At 38.9% G+C, this 16,051-nt stretch overlaps 2 protein-coding genes across 3 annotated transcripts in view; one reads left to right on the top strand and one right to left on the bottom strand.

Annotated features, from left to right (window-relative positions):
• ntrk3b (neurotrophic tyrosine kinase, receptor, type 3b) overlaps positions 1-16,051 on the top strand; it is a 316,929-nt gene that overhangs the window by 25,151 nt on the left and 275,727 nt on the right. The gene's annotated exons all lie outside the window — the stretch shown is intronic.
• Positions 9,493-12,539, bottom strand: LOC118562940. Its single transcript, XM_036136249.1, has 3 exons — positions 12,425-12,539; positions 10,785-10,904; positions 9,493-10,668 (listed from the first exon to the last, which is right to left on the bottom strand). The coding sequence occupies exon 3, from the start codon at positions 10,641-10,643 to the stop codon at positions 9,549-9,551; it is 1,095 nt and encodes a 364-aa protein (XP_035992142.1). The 5' UTR covers positions 10,644-10,668; positions 10,785-10,904; positions 12,425-12,539; the 3' UTR covers positions 9,493-9,548.

Raw genomic sequence — 16,051 nt, 5'->3', positions numbered from 1 at the left:
TAAGCATGTGTGATGCAGCCCTGGGAACACAACTTTCAAGTATCAAGTATGGGACATTTCCATATTATGATTGCACACATTGTTCCTATGGGGACATTTCTGATATAATGAGATGCAGAAAATAGTTAAATGAGTGTTTACATTTTTCTAATTAATTAGGATTTGCTTTAGCAAAATAAGAAAATCATGGAAAAATATTTGTTCAAAGAGCTGCGTGTGTATAGACGAGTCAAGCTAAAAAAAAAGTTAAAACAGGGATTATGTTGTAGATGTTACAATAACTCCCTTGCTGCATAGCCTTCCCCTCACCCAATGACCTCTAGAGTGCAGACACCTGCCCCACCCCCTCCTTGACCCTGCAAAGATAATGAATGAATGGAGAGGATCCTGCATTGCTAAAAGCTGTACTGGAGGACTCTTGTATTAGATTATAATATTCAAAATGTGAATTGCTGCCTCCTTAATTAAGTCTGTCATGATGATTTTTTTTAGTTAATATTAATTAAATTGCGAGCAACACTTATGCTTGACTAAACGAACAAACTTTTGACCAACTTTGACCTCACGCAGTCACAATTAAATACATAGGCGATTTCAGCAAATTGCATCAGCCTATATTTCATGCACTTTATGAAACTCTTAGGCTGGTGTATAATTTATTAATAACACGGAGCCCCCACATTATAAGAGTCAATGTCAGTGGAGTCGGCAGAGCTAAACAACTTTACTCTACATTACTAACTGCAGTGGCACCTTAGGGAGCCAGACTGACTTTGTGCTGTAACTCAAGCCTCCTTGTGGAAAAGTTCTTTCATTGGCGCTCGACGGAGAAGCCGGCGGCATGTCAGTCAAGAAAAGTGACTTGAGTTGGCAGCTGTCTAGGTTTGACATTGTGAACTGTGGAGGATTTTTATTTCCACTGGAAGTCATCGCATGTCAAGCATCGCTAATGTGTTTGTTGGTACCAGAAAGATCAACTTGTTCCCCTTCAATGATTTCAGATGGGAAATTCAGGCAGAATGTCAGCTAAAGAGAGAAATCTGTTATGTTGAAGAAAAATGGTCGGTCTCATCTTTTTTTTCTTCAGTGCTCTACATTAGCATAAAGCAACTGTAGCATTGTTTTCTGATTTAGCTAGATATTTTGGTTTGTCTAGAAACGCTAATTGTGTAGACCCCAGTGAAGTGGATTTTCTGACACTAAGCAGCATCAGTTAGTGCCAAAATATCTTTATGATTAAATACATGAGTAAAAAAGCTTTCCTGTGTGAAGAAAGATCGATGGAAGACATGACCAATCCCATGTGACGTCATCCACCCGAGACGTCTTCAGCAGTGCACATAGAGTTTTGCACTGATTAGCATGAAACAAAGCAAAACCATCGCTGCCATACCTCTGTGCAACTTTTGTGAGGTAGCAGTGGTGTATATTTTAGGCGGCTGAACTTTTAAAGTTGATTGCATTATTTCTACAAGTATTAACACAATGGAAAAAAAAAAAAACATGGGAACATGGGCTAGGTGGAGATTACACAGTGCAGGACATAGCTTTAGATGCAGAAAATATCATGATGTATTATTATTGATTTTTTGTTTTAAAAAACAAATAATAATTTTAGATTTAAATTTAAATCTAAATTTAAATGTCACCCGGGCAATGCATTGTTTATCTCACTTCCACCAGGGAAACTATTCAGAAACATTAAATCAAAAACTATCAGACTTAAAAACAGCTTCTTACCCAAAGCTGTAAGGGCTATCGCCCCCTGCTGAAAATCAATAAACTATCAGCCCAGTTCTTAATATAATGCGTGTTACAAACACACTACTGGTTATGCAAGATTTTGATGCAATGAGAATAATTTATTATACTTTCACTCACCTGCAATTGTGTACTGGGGACTGTCAGTTTAGACATCCTTGCAAAGTACACAACACTGTAATTAAATTTGTTGTCTGCTGTCTGACTTTTGACTTGAAAATGAATCCATCAGCTGCTAAGGACTGCACACACGATTAGGCCTTAAGTGCTAACCCAATCAAAAATCAAAAGCTCATGTCCTCTTGTGTCTGCGTGTTATGTGTGATTATCTGCATTCTAAGCCGTGTCGGCCTCACCTAAAATCGATGATGAGTCGATTATGAGTTACCATCATGGTAACTCATAATGACAATAAAGCTTCTTGATTCTTGATCTGGTAATTTTACTTTACTTTATCATAATTTGATAATTGCCTACTTTGGTCTGTACAACACTCTTTATATCTATAGTAATTTTAGGACTGATTTAAAGACACCTTGCATCTTAGTATTCTTTTCTGTTTGGCTTAAGACACTGTTTCTTTGTGTTTTATTTAAACCATATTGTGCCTTTTTGCTTATCACTTCTGTAGTCAATCTCCACCTGTTTGGAGGCCGTGTAATCGATTTTCAAAAAACAAAACAAAAACAAAAAACTCACGGCGACTCAGAGGTAGGCTGAGAGTCTCCTGACATTTGAACCTTGTTTAGCCTTGTCATGCAGCCCTGTTTCCTTCTTGTTCTGCGTGTTCTGCAGCGACAGCAAGCTGCCAAGGTTTCATTCCTACAGGTCGGCCCACGAAATATGTCCTTGGGCTTCCCTGTATGGCTGCTCGGATTACAGACCGTCATTTTGATAAAATATTAAGTGCGTATAGATGTAAAAAAAAAAAAAAAGAAAGGGATTTAGGAGAGAGAGCGAGAGAGAGAGGAGCTGTTAGTTAAATGCAAGAAAACAAATCAAATATGCAACAACCTTGAGCTCTGCCTTCCTCCTTCCTCCTGGTCCCATCTCTCTGACTGTAGGTAATTGCTTGACATTGAGGAGCTGTGTGAGATCTGTTGTTTGGGAGGAATGAATGTTATTACATTTCACATCCCAGCCAGGAAACACAAAGTATAATTTGAGAGAAACTTAACAAGAGCCAGTCTGCAGGCTTCCTTAAAACAGAGAAGCAGATGTTTATTGATTTATGATGAAATAGAAATGTTGAGGTGTTGATTTCTGCACCAGGTAAACCTGCTCTGTAGCTCCGCTTTCTAAATTACTTAAAGATGATCTTTCAGCATCCTTATCAGATGTGAACATATCAATTCAATTTCAATATACTGTTCTATTCTGTGTTGCATTGTGTTCCTCAACATGCATGCTTTAGCCATTGTTAGTACTTCTATGTCAGACACTAGATTTCTAACCTGGTGAAGTGAGATAAGGTACTCTTTGAAATCTATTTTAAAGGATAAGAATGTAAATGGGCTTACTGTAGCTCAGTGGGTAGTGTAGCGTAGCGTGCAATCAGAAGGTTGTGGGTTTGATTCCAGATCTTACTAGAATGCATGACTAGAAAAGTGTTTATCATAAATTTGCTATTCTCGTGAAATCAGACCAGAAAAGGTTAAACATGAGGACATCTTGCAGAAGCACCTCAGAAATGACTGATGATGAGTGACTTCAAAGTTGAAGCAGGAAATAACTTTGGTTTTGCAGTGAAATCATTTTCTGTATTATTATCCATTTTAGGTGTCTAATTTACCAAATTACAAAATTTCTATATTTAAAACATAGGAAACCAGCAACATGGATGATAACTTAGAGCGCCTTACAAAATGATCAAACATTTTAGCATTTTTACAAATTTATGTGAATTTCATTCAGGGTTTCTATGGTAAAACACCACAAAATAAATCATCATTGGGAAGGGAATTTAATTTTTTTTAGATTTTGTTGTACAACCAACAGAACTTGAAAAGTGTAGTGTGCATTAAAATTCAGCCCCCTTTACTAAAATATCAAAGAATGAAATCCAATTCAACTATTTGCCTTCAGAGGTCACCTGAAAACTAAAGGTCCAACTGTCTGTAATGTATTTTCATTATAAATTAGGGTGTTCTATAAATGCCCCTTTTGTTTTTGAGAACACTAGTGAACAAAAATCATAAAGAAGACAAAAGAACACAGCAGACAAGTCAAATGTTGAAGTCTGTTAATCTAAAATAACTTGCAGAAGCTCTGCACACATTGAGGATCTTTGGTTTCAATGACCTCCTTCTAATGAATCTTCCTCAGGAAAACAAAATTTTTCATGATCACATTGTTTAGTTTACTCTGGAAATTCCGACATTTTTGATTTTTGTTAGGGGTTTTCATCAAACAAATACGTGTGAAAACAGGACAAAAATAAGTCTTATTCTAAGAGCACTTTATAGGAGGAGTCCTAGTTCTGTATTATGCTCCCCGTTGTTCATTCATTGTTCATTCATTGTACATTATTTTCTCATTTTAACCCAACTTAAAATTTATTGCCTTTATTTTTCCTCCTTGATAGGTAAAACACAGTTATCTTGGGTAGAATGTATGTACACTATTGTTGATGCAAAATTAGTTTTTAATGTTTTCTCACAATTTTAATTTGTTGTTTTCCATGTGGGGGGCACCGCGCATCATTTGTGCTCAGGGCCCCCAAATGGCTAGCACCGCCCTTGATCTTACTGAGGCGTTTATTCAGCAGCGGGTTCCCTGTTGGATGCTCTAATTCCAGCTGAGACCAACCTCCGTTTTCTTGTGCAGTGAAGGACTTTTCAGAGTTAAAAGACAGGTCTGCTCCATTTCAGGTCCTCTTTGAGCCATCTTGGACCCAAGTAAACGTCACTGCCGTGAGATGACATGTTTCATGAATTGGCACTATATAAATAAAATTTAATTGAATTGAATCATTTTCCTCCACGAAGCGTCTATATCCACCTGAACGTATGGCAAGCATTTGTGCGGCAAGCCAATGTGTTGCTTATGAGGCAATTAAAAAACAAAAAAAAAAACAAATAGACTATAAGCTATGAACTGTGGAGAGTGGCAGGGATGCGGGTAGAAGTCCTGGTACGGGTTGTACGCTAGAAAAACGTCCCAGTGCGCTGACAGGGAAAATTAAAATGACTGCCACTTAAAGCACTGTGTACTCCACAAACTAGTACTTCATGGAAGAGCGACAGAATGAAAGTCATTGTTAAAAGACAACCACAATATCTCATTTACATTACAGGGAACACAGCAGACTGCTCTGTCGTCCAAAACTTAACTTTAGGCCTTCACTTCAATGAAATTAAAGTTTGTGGCTGTAATGTACCAAAAAGGTTAAATAAGTGTTTTAAATACTTTTGTAAGATACAGTATAAAGTGCATTACATTGAATCACAGTCAAGATAGCCGTATCAGTGGCTACGGTATTGCAACTGTAAAGGACTGCTTGGATGAAAAAATTTCGGTTGGCTATAAAATGCACATAATATGCATCAAAAGTCTGCTTTCTTGCAATAGCCACTTACAGTAGGTGGACTATCACAGTGTTTCATGCCCATAACTGATAGCGATGTTAATGACCAAGACCAGAAATTTCAAGGCGAGTGGTCAGGAAAATGTTGGTTGACCATTGTTGCAATATTGAACAATAATATGTTTTCCCATCATAATTAATGGAAAAGCTTTGTTATTGTTTTACATACATCAATGTGTACAGTATGCTGTATGGTTAAACAAGAAAAGGGGTCAGGAGAAGGGACAGATTTTTTCTTTTTGGTTTAGTTTTTAAGGTCCCTCACCAGTGTGGATCTGTTGCATGCTTATACAATCCTGATCAAAATGTTAACAATTTATTATAAATGGCAAGAATTTGCATTTTTGCACTGCCTATGCAACTCAACAATTCTACCACATGCATTGACTTTAAATGTGGTAGGATTCTTTGGCTTTGCCAGCAGAAGGTCTTGCAATGTGAATACTTGACCCAAAATGAAATGTAATCCAGATTTTTGTGCTGATTTTCACTCACGGTATCAAATGAAAATGTCGCAAGCAGCAGACGAATGTGTTCTCTGTGGCGCTCCCACACTGCAGACCAACCTGCCAGAGACACAGCCCTGTGTCGACCAGTGAGGTAATCCAGTATCCGCTGCAACAGGTGGTGGTCCACTCCGGATCAGGACCTTAGAAGATTGTCCTTTAATGGATGGCGAGCTACGGCCCAATAAAACCAAACGTAATCTGGTTGCTCACAGTGCAGTAGAACAAGCCGCACTGCTTGGATAAATCACAGGAGAGGTTTTACACTTACCTTCCATTCACAGACTGGCAGACAACTAGAGAAGCCAGACTATTAAAGACCCCGGTTCACCAAAATCTTTTTAGTGTAAGACAAAGTGTGCATATTCTATTTACTATTAGAATTAAAATCAAATATGTCGATTACAAGGCAAAACCCAGAAATGCAGAGGAATCATGGAAACTGGTGTTATTGTCTTAGACTTGAATACCTATTCAAAGGTACCAGAAGCTCATCAACTCCATGCAACACACATGTGAAGCAGACCTCATGAACAACGGTTTTATATTATATTATATTTTATTATGAAAATAACTGACCCTTTAAAGACAGTGTCTGATCCTTCATTTAGTTAAGATGACAGCTTTGTATTTATTTGAGGCACCTCCCATATCCCTGTATTTTACTCCATGTGAAACAGCACACATTCAGCGCCCGACAGCTCTGTTACCCACTGTCTGCATTCCTGCAAAAATAGTTTTGTTAATTTAACACCTGGCTAAATATCACCCTGGCTAAATCTAATTCCAGCTGTGAGCTCGGCTCCTTTGCTGCAGGTGTGAATTTCTCCTGTCAGAGTTCTTCGTCAACATGAAAATGCTAATTTACCCGGAGCTCTAATTAACACGGAGACTCAGATGGGGGAGGTGTCACACACATGATTCAGCTTAACCTTTTGCTTTGATTTCCCCAAAGCTTGATTTCTGGTATTTGCAGGTAAACAACTCTGTTTGCCCCTGGGCCTCATTTCTATGTGCTTCAAGTTAAAATTCTTTTGTAGATCCTTGTTAGAGTGTTGTGTGGTAGAAGCAATACTGTGACTTTCCAGGCTTGTGCTAAATAACATATTAATCAATCTTTGGGATCAAGCGATGATAGCTTCTTTTTTTTTCTTCCATTTTTTCAATTAATATTGATTGTCACAGATTCTTGGATTGCATGATACAGACCGTTGAATCTGGAAGTAATATGTATGTCTCTCTTAATTCATTCTATCATTTTTAATAGCCTTTTTCACCACTCCATCGGTAAGAAGCATTGCACACCATGGACGGATCGGGCTATTAATGCAGAGGTTCACTCCTTAAACCAACTTTGATTTGCCTGTAAACCTGAAATGCCATGAAGAGAAATAATCCAGAGCAGTTTGAGAAAACCCAGGCATGGCTGGGGAGAACATGCAAACTCTACAAACTGAGATTACTGAGATCAGGACCTTCCTGCACTGAAAAAAGTAACCTATAGAATTTACCCAATAAATGTGAGGTAACAATTTGCATTGACTCCTTTGGGGTAGATTCAATTCCATATATTGAGTATAAAATAACTGAACAAAAAATATATGAAATACTTAAAGAAATTGTTTAAAATTTACCTCATATTTATGTATATATTCAACAGCTACTTACTCATTTAAATTAGGTAAAACTATGTCTTGTTTGCTAGTAGGTAATACCTGACAATTACAAATAAAAGTAAATTAAAATCAGTTAATAACCATTACTTATTCAGAGAAGGTAAGATGTACCCCAAAAAAGACATTCAGATCATACACCTTCTCATTGTTTTTAATGCATAAAGTCATCAAAAACACAGAATAAACTGCAGCACAACAGTGTCACACAATATTTCAAATAATGAACCTGTGTTATTACATGAAGGTGTCCAATTACATGAAGATTTTCCTGTAATCTCTTATTTGTGTTTCTTCAGCCTCACACAACAGTGACTGAGCAAATCTGCAGATCTGCAGGTGTATTAATACACAACAAATAACTGAACTGCCCTGTTTATATGCAGCAATAATACACTAAATTATCAAAAAATGAAGTAAGTGCAGTACACAGCATCACACAACATTTCAATGAATAAACCAGTTTTATAACGCACTAAGCTAATGGCTTCAAATGTTCTTTCTGGATAATTGGTCAATGCAAACAACACTTTCAGAGGCCCCTTACTCTATTTTAAAAGCCACAAAATCCACACACAAACTCTACAATTGTTTCTGTGTGTGTACAGTATCAAACATCTGGATAAAGACAGATCAGAAAATCAACATTCTTTAGTTTCTGCGCTTGCTCTCACTCAGAGACAGGATGAGAATAAAAGAAAAAAACAAATGGGGAGGGAAAGAGGGTGAGTTCAAAATTCTTTAGGATTCACTCAGAGGTATTGACCAGACTGGCCAGTTTCTATTGCTTTTCCATTTCTGTCAATGTGGAGAAATCAGAGAACAATGGAGTGGGCTGAGAGAGGCTGCAACATACCAATGTATCCATCTTTACATATATTTCTGTGTCTGTGTGTGGAGCAGAGGACGGAAGAGAACAAAAATATAAAACTATAGTCCATTAAAACTCTGTCCAGACAAAAGATCCTCTTGGAACAAGAGGGAAATGTATGTCTATTGCATGAGCTTGTTTTTGAGGCTGTGGACCTTCTTCAGTAGTTTCTCCCCATCAAGTTCCAAAAAGAGTTTTTGAAAAGCTTCAAATGTGTTCTTCAGCTGCTTTGGATAGTCAAGGTTGAGGGCATATATCAGTCCCATCAGCAGTACACACGCCTTTGTTCGGCTTCCACATCCTTCCATCACTTGGTTTCCCTCAATCACAATCGACACATCTGATGGATCCTCCTCAGCCATGATGTTGTGCATCACGATCACCTTCATTGTTTTGTCTGTGTAGTCCTCACATCCCTACATGTTAAAAAGAAAGAAACAAAAAAAATACACATTTTGAATTTTATGCAGATGCTGTTTCAATACATTTCAACTTATCTAAAGTAAAGCAGAGGGGAGTGATCAGAAGATAAAAGGGGAAAGGAGTGGAGAGGAGAGGATCCCTTGAGTTAAATCAATCATCTGTTATCAATGACATACCTGGCAGTCATGGAAAAGATCTTCTTGTCTTTCACCAAGGTAGTTAATGAGGCAGCAGACAACTGCATCCCTTTTTTTCTCAATGCTCTGTGTCTGTAGGGAGATACAATTTAGTGAAAAGACTGTTAGTGGAGAGTGGGGAAAGAATTGCATACACTAAGACCGAATTGTTTAAAAACCAAAGGGTAGTTTAGGTTGGTAAGGAGCTCAACTTTGTGCACAACAAAGCAATTCTTTACAAATTAATTCACTTTTAATTCACTTATATCAATAATGACATATTTGTGAAAAAAGTAAAATAACATACGTCATTTAAAGTGTCCAACAGAGGGTGCATCTTGGAACCAGCAGCCCCTCCTTTAGCACGCATAAGCTGCAGAAGACCTGGTGTGTACTCATCAAGCTTTAGCATGAACGTGTCCTCCAAAGAAACTGTTGTGATACGTCTGAACTCTTCCTTGATCTAGGAAATAAAAGGACAAAAATACAATTTTAAATGACAGACCAGATCTCATAGTAATCACATACATTTTTCTTGATGGGAAGGAAAAATTATAAATACATTCTCACCTGAGCTTCAGTGAATAACGCTGGCCACCTTTCTTTAAACACAATCACAGAGGGGCTTAGGCTGACTACTTCAACTCTTCGGCTAGAGAAAGTTTTATTCATTTTATCTGCAATTATCTTTGCATTGTTTTTCTTTGTTATTTCACAAGTTAATTCAAGCCTCTCTTTCTCCAGTGTCTCTTGGCTTTCACCAGTAGGGTGCGGAGGGAGGTAATTAACCTCAGCTTTTTTGGGCTTTTTTACATTTTTTGATGGCACTGCATCAGCTGGATGCTTCCTTCTTAAGGTGTTGATTTCAATTTCTGGGTAAGAATATTTTCGAGATCTTAGCTTGGCCCGGTAATTGTGCATCTTGTATTTTATGCGCTGCTGCCAGCCATATAAGCCTGCAAATGATCCTGGTTCCCTCAGACATGGAAACTTGGAAACCAAGGCTTCAGCCACTGAAAGGATCTGCTGATTCGTTGGGTAAGCAGTGTACGAAAAAATTACTTTTGCAAGGTCTTGCATTATTGCTGATTTAACGCTGGCATCCGTGAAGTGTCTTCCAGTGGCATGATATGAGTTGTTTGCCTCTGCAAGGATTAGTTGTATGTCTCTGGAAAACTCAGGTACTTGAAATGGCACTGGCCATGCAGCAAGGCGACATGAATCAGGCAGAATAATGGTGTCGCTGGAACCTGACGATGTGGAGTCGGAAACCTGTGAGGATGCATCATGATCTTCAGGGCAGATATTTGTTTCAGGAGTACTTGCAGGATGGGTGCTCACAGAACTCAAAGAGCTCAATGTAGATGATGGTCCTGATTCAAATATTGGGTGTAGGTCAAGGGTGATGTTAGGCTCTTTTAGGATCATTTTAACAGTGGCCTTGTCATACAAGTCAGCAGTTGAGGTGACACTGAAAAACTGATTGTCAAAGTCTTTGTCTTGGTATAGTAGTCCATATTCCCCATGCAATTGGAAAGTTTCAGTAATTATGGAAACAAGATCGTCTACTGTATTGGGAATTCCTGTTGGAAGTGTCAACTTCTTAATGCTGTGTTCTTGTAAAATTACTCTTAACTGGACTGCCATTGCTGTTTGGTGTGTGCTTCCTCAGCTGTAGAGACAGAGAAAGAAAAGAAGTTGAGACAGGTTAATAGTTTGATATAACATGTTGTATGATAACACTGATAAAACAACACATAACAGAAATAATCAACCCATTACACTTACTCTAATGCAATGAAGTGTTTAAGGGACACCATACGGCCATCTGCTGTATTGTATGCAGCCAAGGGGTATGTATGCTTGTGGAGGACAGCCAAGAGGAACTGAAGAGAGGGCAAATACTGGCTGCAACAGAAATAAGAGAAAAAGAAATGATCAGACATGTACCTGGGAGAAGAAATATATAAGGGATAATGTATAGTTCAGAGATTATTATCTCCATGTTAACCTCATGAACAACCTCATAAACAAGAGATTATGCTTTACGGGGCCCAGAATTGTGATGCCGCAGAGACGAGAGCTGTGATACCGGGTCCAAGGTTCTGATCATGCAGGTTTTGTTTTAAACCATGATGTGGAATTCAGTCTCCACTCTCCCTTTAACAACCAACAAGTTACAAGTTATTTATCTAACATCACAATTAGTCTGAGGCTCTTTAATTAAGCTACAAACTAAACATAAGGTAAATTTCTCTGTGCTCCTCTGATCAGAGAGGTCTGTCTGACAAGGGTCTGTTGTGCAGAAATAACTGACTGTGTACTTACCTCACTAAAATAAAGGCAATGCAATTGCATTTATTAATATTCATTCTTCATAGAATTAGCTTCATAGATCTAAAATGTTTTACTTGAACAAACAATTCCTTAAAAAAAGATTTGGTACAGCAACAGTGGGTGTTTACACACATAAAGGCGGGATACAGTAGTACTTTGTTTTCATTTTACAACATGTTTGTTTCCACTCTAGTTCACATCCAGCACGCTGGATGAGCGTCCTGTTTCCATGACGACTGACCGGAAAAGACGTGCGACACGTCATATTCACAGGGTTTCCCGCAGCGCTACCGCCTCGCTAACGTTCCAAAAAAAAAAACAAACAAAAAAAAAAAAACGAACTCATGCTTGCATGTTAATTTGCACATTAACACTTTTGTTGTTGCTTTCGAATGGCAGGGAAACCCCCCCCCCCCCGCGCGCAAAACTTGTCTCCCCCCCCCCCCCCCCCCCCCCCGCTCCGCGAGTCGGTCCGCTCCTCCTCCTTGCCTCCATCCCCCCCCCACCCCCCCCGCTCCGCTTGTCGTCTCCCCTGCTCCGCGATTCGGCTACTCCCCCCCCCCCCCCGCGAGTCGGTCCGCTCCTCCTCCTTGCCCCCCCGCTCCGCGCAAAACTAAAAAAAACCGCGGCGGAGACCGACTCTAGCAGCCATGTTGAGGGAGTTAACGGAGCTAACGGGTAAACAACAACTGCCTGTGTCTCGGTGCAGCGTGATGTGGGAGCAGAGACCTGCAGATACTTAATGACCATCATACTTTAACCACACTCGGCAAAAGCTGAACTATCCCCTTTACAGTCTATGTTTCCTAAACATCAGCCCATTCAATATATCACAAAAAACTGGCGTTGACTATAACCTTAAAACCAGCGGTAACAGTCATGCATGCTGGCTAACCTTGTAGCACACCACGAACACATTTCATTGCAACTCCAGACAGTTAACAGCCATGGTGGCGCCAGGGGCAGACTCAAACTTTGATTTCAAGTAATGGCATGTTACACAGATGCACATCGAATATAAGTGAAGTGTAATATCTCATCTTTTCAAATATTACAATTTGCCTTCGCGGTATTATTCACAAATAGCTTACCTTCAGCTCACGGTTCGTTGGTAGAGAGGATGCAGAGTTTCCTGTCCCGCTCATTCAAAAACGCGGTCTGACGCATGCGCAACTTCTTCTTCTTCTTCTTCTTCTTCTTCTTCTTCTTCTTCTTCTTTCCTTTTCTTGGCGGATGACGCATGCGCAACGTTGGAGCACCGGAGCATTCGGGGGTATATTTTACTGTTTTTTCCTATGTAATGGTTTTTAATGTTAACGAATGGGTAGCATATGTAGAATTTACCCATTATTTTGTAATTCCTTGGCTGACTGAAAAAATAAGTTAAATTTCATATGATTTGTATAGATCATATTTACCACTCTCCAAAATCACTTTTTTCAGTGTGCTCCAAAGAATATGTTACAGATCCACAAAAAGCTTCTGATTTATCAAACATTCACATTCAAAATTCTGATGAATAGGTTTTGGAGATTCCCTTCCCCAAAAAGTATAATCTTCTCAGTTTGATCAGCTTCGATGCTCTGACACGTCCTACTTTTCTCACAAGCTTGGCTGAAATCCAGGTTCAGTGCATACAAAATTAGATTGTGCTCAGAGGGGAAAAATCATGTACTTTTTAAATTTGCCGCCTTCAAAACCCCAAACCTAACTGCAATATTACTTACTAAAATTTATTTAAGGCCAAATAGAAGGATATAGTGCAAAAACGGAGTAAATGTCAACAGTGCTGCTATTTTGCCCATGCTTTTGTTTTTCATTTCTGTACCCGAGTCACAAAGCAGATTGCACCAATTACATCAAGATTGAAACACATCCAACAGATAGGAGCAAGATGCGCTTAATTTTTGCATCTTGGTATCTCTTCAACCACTAACACAATCAATGGGATGTAATCTTATTGATTGTGATTTAGACATGAAAAAAAGTATTTAGTGTTATATTGTTGGGTGCTAGGGGACAGAGAGTAAGAGTGTGAGTATGCGGACGAATAGTTTTGGCTGGCTCATTGTGTGTAATGCAGTAGCGTGAGTGGCTCTAATTACAGCTCTTGTTCATAGTTGCTTATTTTTTAACCCCAAATAAGCCAATTCACGGTCAAAATGAGCCCAAAAAACAGCAACCTGTGACTCACGAAATTTACAAGAGACTTCAGAAAAAAGCAAGCCAGATTTTGTTTATCATAAGCAGACAATAGCCTTACATTGGGTTGCTGTAAAGCTGTTCGTCTTACCACGAGAGCGACAACAGAGCCACAAGACTGCCACCGGGTCATGCATTACATTACTTTCAATGCATAGACGATTCCTCTTAACACAGGTGATTTAAGATATGTTCATTAAATTCTGCATGCGAAGCATCTGATGGAATGTTTCTATGATAAAAGGGTGGCATCCTGTACTTAAGAAACCAGCAACATTATTTTATCAACAATTTAGAAATGCAATTCATTTGAAATATATTTTCAAAAATATCAGACCAAACTCATCTGAGGAAAGAAATAATTCTACACACGGTTCTTCACACACACACACACACACACACACACACACACACACACACACACACACACACACACACACACACACACACACACACACACACACACAAAGATGTTGAGAGATGTCAACTAACAATGATTTTTACAGGTCACACAACAAACTTGTAATAGGCAATTGGTCATGAAGCAGAAAGCAACCTGCACATTTAAACAGCTCTAAGACCCAACAGAGGAATAAAAAAGGACCTTTAAATGTAATTTTTTCCCATAAACTGTCTGCTTGAAGATAGAGACAGACTGTGGTGGAGTGCAGTGAGGTGCATCACAATCTAAATGCAATAATTACAGTTTTCTTTTCAGTCGATTGGACTCTGTGGATAAGCAAGGTGGGATGCCTTCACAGCTCTCCTAAAAGTCTAGAACTTATCAAAATAAGACATTTGTTCTTAACACTTATGAGGAAAGTTTTAAAATCCTGAAGGAGGCATTACGTTTTACATACAGATGCAAAACTTTCACTGACAATGAGCGTGACTTGAATACTAAAATGTTTAGTTCCAAAGTATTCTGATTACATTTCCTTTGGCATTTTCAATAAGTAACAACTTGTATCTGCTTGAATAAGCTGAAATGCAGATAATGTGATTGGCATATTACTTAAACTAAGCATTTAGTACTTTGCAAAAGTTTTCATGTCCTTTGAACTTTTCACATTTTTCACATACGATCACAGAATTCAATATATTATATTGATATTTTCTGTGAAAGACCAATACAAAGCAGTGCATTGTTTAGAACGGAGTGGAAAGGATGATTTCAAACCTGTTGTAAATAAGAAAAACTTATAACTTGCAGATCAACATCAGCCATTTAGATGGATGACACAGCAGTCGTATGGAGGATGGCTACCCTAGTCAGATGAGACCAAAATTGACCTTTTTAGTCAATATGCTAAACTATTTGTTTAGAAAAAACAGAAGCCAACAAAAACATGACAAAACCTTTAAACATCATCCACAAGGTGAAACATGTTGGTTCCCTACAACAGGATGCGTTTTTTCAGGCAGGTGCAGAGTAAATGGTCAGTGTTAACAGGAAGATAAAAAAATCTGACAAAGGCCTGGGGTGGAGGTTCAACTTCCAGCAGCCCAACAACCCTAAACATACATCCACAGCTACAATGGAATGGGTTATATTAAAGCATACCCATGTGATAAAATGGCCCAGTCAAAGTCCAGATCTAAACAACAATGGGAATCTATGGCAAGAGTTGAAAATTGAGGTTTACGGACTTGCATCCGGACATTAGAGAACATGAAAAAGTTCAAGGGGGTGGAATACTTTCACAAAGTATTGTGAGCATCCTGAAGCAATCGTAGAGTTGATACAGCAGCCAAAAGTCACTTTGGTTTGACAGAAATCGAAATATTCCGTTTTATTTTTATTGGAAAAAATGTTTTTTAACAGCAACCAACATGATGTATTCCTGAAATATTTTCATCAGGACACACAAAACCAGGCATAGCCTATCCAGGGTATATTTTAGATCTAATGGAGATGTAAAGTATTTACAGAGTGGAGTGATTGATAAAGTCCAAAGCATCCATCAAGCTTTACTGCATTTGAAAAGGTCACAAAGTTCTCTTAAAGGTTAGCTCAAAACAATTTACTCCCCAACCCTCAACCTAAAGGTTTCACTCATATTTCAATGCACTTCTGAATTTCAAACAAGTCGACAATGACGCCCTGCCTTTTCCTTTTTTTCCCCCTTCCTGGATTGACTTTAAAAAGCGGATGAACTCTGAGCTCGACTAGTCAAATCAATCTAGTCACGGTGGAAGAACGCAGCGGTTCATTACTGGGAGGGCCGAGGAGCTCTCCAATCAGCTCTCTAATATCACTGTGATCCTCTTCTCTTTTCTTACTTAATTGAATTCTTCAGGCGAGATGCCCCTCCACTGCAGATTTATCATATCCTGAAATTGGAGGAGACTAGCGCCATGAAGGACGTGCGCTGAACATTTAATTCACTCCTCTCATAGGCGTTCGCTGGGCGCCATCTTTCTCCCGGGACCAGCGTCAGACCACAGTTGGGCTGCTGGCCTTCAGAAAAGTGTCTTTATTCGTTCTTTGCCTGAGGTGAGAAAGATCAGCGACA

Source organism: Fundulus heteroclitus, chromosome 4 (assembly GCF_011125445.2).
Source record: "Fundulus heteroclitus isolate FHET01 chromosome 4, MU-UCD_Fhet_4.1, whole genome shotgun sequence".
Classification (NCBI taxonomy): Eukaryota; Metazoa; Chordata; class Actinopteri; order Cyprinodontiformes; family Fundulidae; genus Fundulus; species Fundulus heteroclitus.
The sequence above is the reverse complement of the archived record's forward strand: the minus strand, read 5'-3'. Positions and strand labels throughout refer to the sequence as shown.